Source organism: Echinops telfairi, unplaced genomic scaffold, assembly GCF_000313985.2.
Source record: "Echinops telfairi isolate 266 unplaced genomic scaffold, ASM31398v2 ScPeMD7_23;HRSCAF=83, whole genome shotgun sequence".
Taxonomy (NCBI): Eukaryota; Metazoa; Chordata; class Mammalia; order Afrosoricida; family Tenrecidae; genus Echinops; species Echinops telfairi.
This window is the reverse complement of record NW_022103920.1, coordinates 91,483,205-91,489,466: the sequence shown is the minus strand read 5'-3', so window position 1 is coordinate 91,489,466 and position 6,262 is coordinate 91,483,205. Positions and strand designations below refer to the sequence as shown.

Below are 6,262 nucleotides of genomic sequence, written 5' to 3'. Positions count from 1 at the left end.
AAAATGAGGACCTAATGCTGGGGGTTTAAGTGGAGAGAAAATGTTTTGAGAATGATTAGGGCAATGAATGTACAAATGCGCTTTACACAGTTGATGTGTATATGGATTGTGATAAGAGTTGTATGAGCCCCTAATAAAATGATTTAAAAAAAAAGAAAGAAAGAAAGCCCGCTTTAGTTTGTGGATGTTGAAACAGGTATCTGAAACCACTGAAACGATGTATAGATGTTCTTGAGTAGTAAATGACCAACTAGCCAAACTCAAACTCACTCACAACCATTGAGTTGATTCAAACTCATAGTGACCCTCTGAGCAGAGTACAATTATCCCCGTGGGTTTCTGAGACATGGGAGTAGAAAGCCTCCTGCTTCTCCTGTGGTGGGCCTAGTAGTTCCTAACTGCTGACTCTTCGGTTAGCAGACATCAGGACTCCAGTGAATGGCCAGGACGTGGATTGCTTCCACACCCCAGTTCTGTCTCTTTATAGCTGTGTGACCTCAGGAGATTTACTCTGCCTCTCTGAGCTTCAACAAAGCATGCATAAAAATAACTACTTAAAGGGTATTAAATGAGCTGGCCTTTGTGTATTCACCAGACATAGCCTCAGACACATAGTAAGCTCATGAATAAATTAGTTACCTTCCCTACCACTATCTTATTGAAAGACCACTGGTCCACTGGTCATTATTTGCTGAACAGAATAAACATAAAGCCTGGTTGCTTCCTTAGTGAGCAAACTCCAGTACGGATGCAAGCCAATTATGAAAAAAACACGGCAATCTATGTATATATGCTAAGTACAGAATTCCTCTGCATGTATCAAGACTACTTTATACACACACACACACACACACACTTCTCTCTCTCTCTCTCTTTCTCTCTCTCTCTCTCTCTCTCTCTGTAGGTGACATACACACACACACAAATTGAATCCTGATGCAAGGCTATCTCCCTCTATTCAAACATGTGCCCAACACTTGTTCAGATAATAGTTATCTATTCTCCTGCAGCTTAATTTGCACAATGAAAAACATGAGGATTTTATAGAGATAAGGCACCCAAGAGAATCTGAGATATTGGTAGCTACAGGTTTGGTGATAGAGGATTTGGGGGATTAGAAATGCGGAAGACAGCAGACAAGGTCTCCTCTGTTTTTGCCATTTAGTTGGCTCCAAGGGAGGGGGAGCCCCGCTTGCTTCTTGTAACACCAAATTTCACGTTGCTTTTTATGAGCAAAGGGTCTGTTTCTACATTGCACCTCTGGATTTAAAAGAGGAAATTTAAACCTCAGAATAATGTTTTTTGCTGAACAAAATGTATGCCAAACTAAGCTCTGACTTCTGGCTTTCTGAGTCCCAGCCTCCAAAGTTTTCTCAGGTTTCCAGGCCCGGGCCGAGCTCACTGGCTCCTGCCATTTCCTTCTGTTGGCCAGTTCAGTGGATAAGGAGGACACTTGGTGGGCCTGGGGATGCCCTCAGGCTCCAGAGACTCGCTTTAAACGCATCTATCCATTTGTGACTGATTCAGCTGCACTTCAGAGAAGACATCAGCGTGCCTCCCTTGTCATTATGGGAAAATGACTCTAGCAAGAATTTGTTTTTCTTTTTTAATTCACACAAAACAGCAATAAGTCCAGGCCTCATAAAAGACCATTTGAAGGCAAAGGCACATTTGTAACTCAATAATAAAGCACGTTCGCATTATTGACCTTACCTGCCCACCCAGTTTCCCAGATTTTCGGACAGCCATCCAACTTCTCACCTTCCCCCTTGAATGGATGAGCTGAGGCTCTTCGACCCATAAACTTTAAAATGATATCCATCGCCAGCGAACAAACAGGTTATTCTTGGATCACTACTGGTTCTGGCAAGGTGCTTGGGTCTACGCAGACAGTGATAAATGAGAATTAAATTATTCAGTGCTGCATACTGTGGCCAATGCACCGCTGTCATCCTAAAAGTGCCCCACTGAAATCAGCTCACTCCACCTTTGAAACATTATGGAGCTTAAAAGTCTATATCAAGACAAGTTATTTGGGGGTGGGAGAGGCGTGGGGCGGTGTCAAGCTTTTACACTGTAATTATAGCCAGGACCGTGTGCCACCTCTTTCCTTCCATCTGTAATATTTGACATCTTTTTTAAGCATATGTTGAGGTTAGCTGCTCTTTTTTTCGTACATGTTATGAAATAAGATACGTGCTTATTCTCAGCCTCAGGTATCTTCCTGCCAAAAGACTGGATCAACACAAACTAAATAAAACTATTTTCTTTATCCAACATACCGTTTAGACTATTACCTACGCTCTTACTGTACATGCATAAAGCTAGCTCGCTCCTAAAGCTCCCTGCCGGCCATCTGAAATGAGAGTGAGATTTTCCTTCCCCATACTGCGACTAACAAACCCTGTTAACTAACTGGACTCTTCGCAGATCAAGAGGAAGGGAAAACAAAATCTCAAGTTAAGCCAAAAGGTAAGATAACTCAATGCGCTATCTTCTCTCTACTTTATCCTGACTTTAATTAAACAGACTGTCTGTCTGGAATCAGACAAAATCAAGTGTTCCAGCCTGGCCCTTTCCTTTAAGGCAATCTTTGCAAGCGAGCCCATGTGGCCAAGCCTCAGACAATGTGAGTCCGGATTGACTCAATGGCAGTGAGAAGGCTCATTTCCTCATCTACAGACGGTTAACCATCAGCAAAGGATTTTTGTGAAGACTGAATGAAAGAATGCAGGTTTGGATACGAAACCAAAAGAGTGCAGTGTTGATCAACATCCGTTGCTCACAAAGGTAGGTGGCTAATGCTTTTGGGTGCTAAATATTAGGACATCAGCCTTCCAGTCTAGCCAGGTACATGGTAGTCTAGAGTGCTTTGACATGCCTGGACTGTAGTGAGTTTGCCCAAGTACAAGAAGACATACAAGTGGAGGAATGCTTGTTCAGTTACTTAGACTCAATTCTACCAAGTCAATTAATTACACGTTTGAGAAATAATAACGGTGACAACTCAGGCCCCATCACCTGGAGCGTGGCCGAGCTTGCTGTAACTTCTTCCTGAGCCTTCTAAATAGGATCTTCCAGAGAAGGTCTCTGCTGAATAAGTGAGTCCTATGGCCAGAATCTCCACATCACGTGTGTAGAGAGGATTTCTGGAAGAGCTTCTCCGGTGCAGATCACTCCAAATGTTACACAGTATTAAAAACCACAAGTGAAGAACCTATGCTCCTTCTAAACCTAATCAATACTTTTCTAGGGGGATAGAGAAAACATTCTCTCCACTGGACTTCCAGCTGATCTTTTCCTCTTTCCTCCTTTGCATTCAAAAGGGCAGGAGTCTAACATCTATCTGTTTATCAGACAGACAGTCTCCACCTTCAGAGAAAGGCAGTATTTCCCCTGGGGGAGGGAGCAGAGAAAGGGAGGGAGGGGAGAGGGTGCAGATCAGAATGTTATTTGGCTAGGATATGCAAAACCCCAACTGCATATCCAACCTTTGTAAATAGTAATATTCTTAAACAAGGAAAAAAATTTTTTTTCACGTGTGGAATTCCAAGTGCATTTAAATCTTATTAGGTCAGGGTAATTTCCTCTGAAAAATAACCTACTCTCCTTATAGAGAGAAAAGAAATAACCAAAGAAAGATTACTCCCACCCTATGGGGCTGCATTTGTAAATCTACCATAAGTCTAAATTTAGCCTCCAAGCTTCCTTCCAATAGGTTCTGCAGTGAAAGATCATTCATTAGCACAAAGTCAGAAGAGACCCTCTCTCATCAATCTTTTGCATTAAGCAGCAACTATTTATCATCTCAGCAAATGCAGTATATTTTCTACTTCAGTTTCTGTTGATTCCCTTCATCTTCTAACCTGATAATCATTTAATCCAGACCTTCACCTTCATCCATGTCTCATTTCTTCAACATTGACCTCATCTCTTGTCATGAAAAGATTTGGGCGGTTTAAACCCAGATGGCTTGGCTTGAACTAAACGGAGAAGGATCCCTTCTCCAGTTCCATACAGCATGCAGTCTGGTAACAAGTGGTCATCCATCACTCTTGGTGGCTTTGCATGGGACTACCTTCATGCATCTCCAGCAGTGTTTCATGATGTGCCCCTTTCTAATCAAGATGTGCCAAAAGTTATTGACTTGTAAAACACTTTTAAGCAAAAAGAAAAGAAAATAGTTCCTTTTTGGAGAGCTATGTTCCATCTCAATTTTTTTTATTCATATAACTTAATCTCCCCCATGAGGTTAGTTATTAGAGTATTAAACTAAAATAAATTGAAAGAGTTTGCTTTGTTTTGTTTTCTCTAGCTAGTGCCAGGGTTAACTAAGCTGGGAGCCAAGTGGCATTTTCTCAGGACAGCCTTATCCTTTCTGACAACTTCCAGTTCAGAAATAAATATTGGTTTGGAGAGGAAGGGTCTAATAGGCTAAGGAGTCAAAAAATCCTGTCTTACATTTTGTCTTTTTTGGTTATCACCTCTTTTCCCTTTGTTACATACTTTATCTGGGACCCTTATATCTCAATGTTATCTCGTTTTCCTGCTGGGCTCAAGTGATGGAACCCAGGCAGAAAGTTTGCCGTCCCTATGGATTCCATGGCAGTAGCCATCACGGGGACACTGCGGACTGTGATTCTCACGGAGACAATGCCAGACACAGTCCACCTTCAGTTCACTTTGGTGTCTGTGACATCAGAGATAAGAATTCCCAGCCTGGTGAAGCGGTTTGTGCCAACGCACAGCAAACTCACACATCCAACTGAATTCAACCCCTAAGCTAATCGCTGCATACCTCCTCGGGGCTGCTGTGGAAGGACTGGAGGCAACTTTTAAGGTCTGGTTTGATTATTACATGTGGTGGATTTCAACTTGCCTGAGGGTGCAGTTAGTTGCTCTCCTATTACTTGATCTCCACACTTACCAAGCAGACACACATGATGCAAGGGTTGTCCGTGATAAACGGGATCTGAAGAACTTCGCCTTCATTTTCACATTTTGCAACAGAGCCTGAAGTGGGGGGAGGGAGAGGAGCACACAGACACACAATTTCAAACTGAGGCAGTACGATCACTGGATCACTGACGTTTTAGTTTTACACTTGAAGCTTGTACACTGAACTTCAGAAGTCTTTCGAGTTTTAACCTTATCAAACACCGAAAGATTTTTCACCGACAAAAATAGTTCTGTCCGTATAAGTCACATAGAGAAAGGTAATTGGTTTTCGTTTTTTTCTTTTTGTTTCCTACTCAGTGATTGAAGTACAATTCCCAATATTTCACTAGATCTTCAATCATATTCCTCCTTTATATAAATATAGGAAACGCACACAGGAAACACGCATCTTTTCTGCTGAATAATCAAAATGTGTCATTAGGATAGAACTGAGGCTGGTGGTATCAATGAACAGGGCCTTTCTATGGATCTGCCTTAAACTGTCTTGGGTTGAAATCACTTTTGGAAACCCTATCCTCTTCTCTAAGAAATCGACTCAATATTGTCTTTTCTGCACCAGGTGTCAGTAAAGTGTGGACTTATAGCAGCTGAGGTCTTCACCTGCCTAAGAACATATAATTATTATATCCTGCGATTATTACCCTTTTAAAATACAATCGTTCCTTTAAATTCCAGCTCTGGCAAACGGGTGCTTTAAAAAGCACTCTGCTCAGAGGCTGATATTGGAACCATAGAGAGGGCAAGAAAGATTCATAAAACGGTGCACATCTCCCCTTTAATAATAATAGGTGGAGTTGAGATGAAAACAAGGGTTAAAAAAAGGTGCTAAAAATAAATAAACTTCCAAGTTGAATGTGAAAGAATTTCTACCATCACTACATGGAAGTCAACAGCCACTCAGTCCTCAACCTCGATACCGGCTCCCCGCCTGCCTTCGCATCCCCCTACCTCCCCTCCCCGACAACGCCGCATCCCCATCCCGCCAGCGCCAGGCAGGCGCCAAGGTGTGAGCTCCTCACCCTCCCACCCCCGGGGCAAGCCCGTGCCACCTCTCCCGGGTACCAAGCCAGCGCCCGGGAGGACTGGTCCCTTCGCTCCCTCCCATACCTGTCAAGAAGGAGGAAGCCAGAGACATGGGGACCCCCGAGCAATTGAGCAGCAGCAAGACGCAGCAGGTAATCCCGGGCGAGCGCCGGCGGGGACGCTCAGCCAGAGCCCTGACGCCGGAGAACCAGAGCATCGTCACCTGGAGGGGATCCCGGGCGACTGCAGGTCCCGCGCCGCCGCCTCTGCTCGGCAGCCT

At 43.5% G+C, this 6,262-nt stretch overlaps 1 protein-coding gene across 1 annotated transcript in view; it reads right to left on the bottom strand.

Annotated features, from left to right (window-relative positions):
- The window catches only part of BMPER (BMP binding endothelial regulator), a 290,926-nt gene extending 284,727 nt beyond the window's left edge, over nucleotides 1-6,199 (bottom strand). The window contains exons 1-2 of the mRNA XM_004702768.2: nucleotides 6,067-6,199; nucleotides 4,928-5,013 (exon numbers count right to left, since the gene is read on the bottom strand). Of these exons, the coding sequence (XP_004702825.1) occupies nucleotides 4,928-5,013; nucleotides 6,067-6,199 (219 nt within the window). The remainder of the gene's footprint in view (nucleotides 1-4,927; nucleotides 5,014-6,066) is intronic.
- Nucleotides 6,200-6,262: the final 63 nt, after the last annotated feature.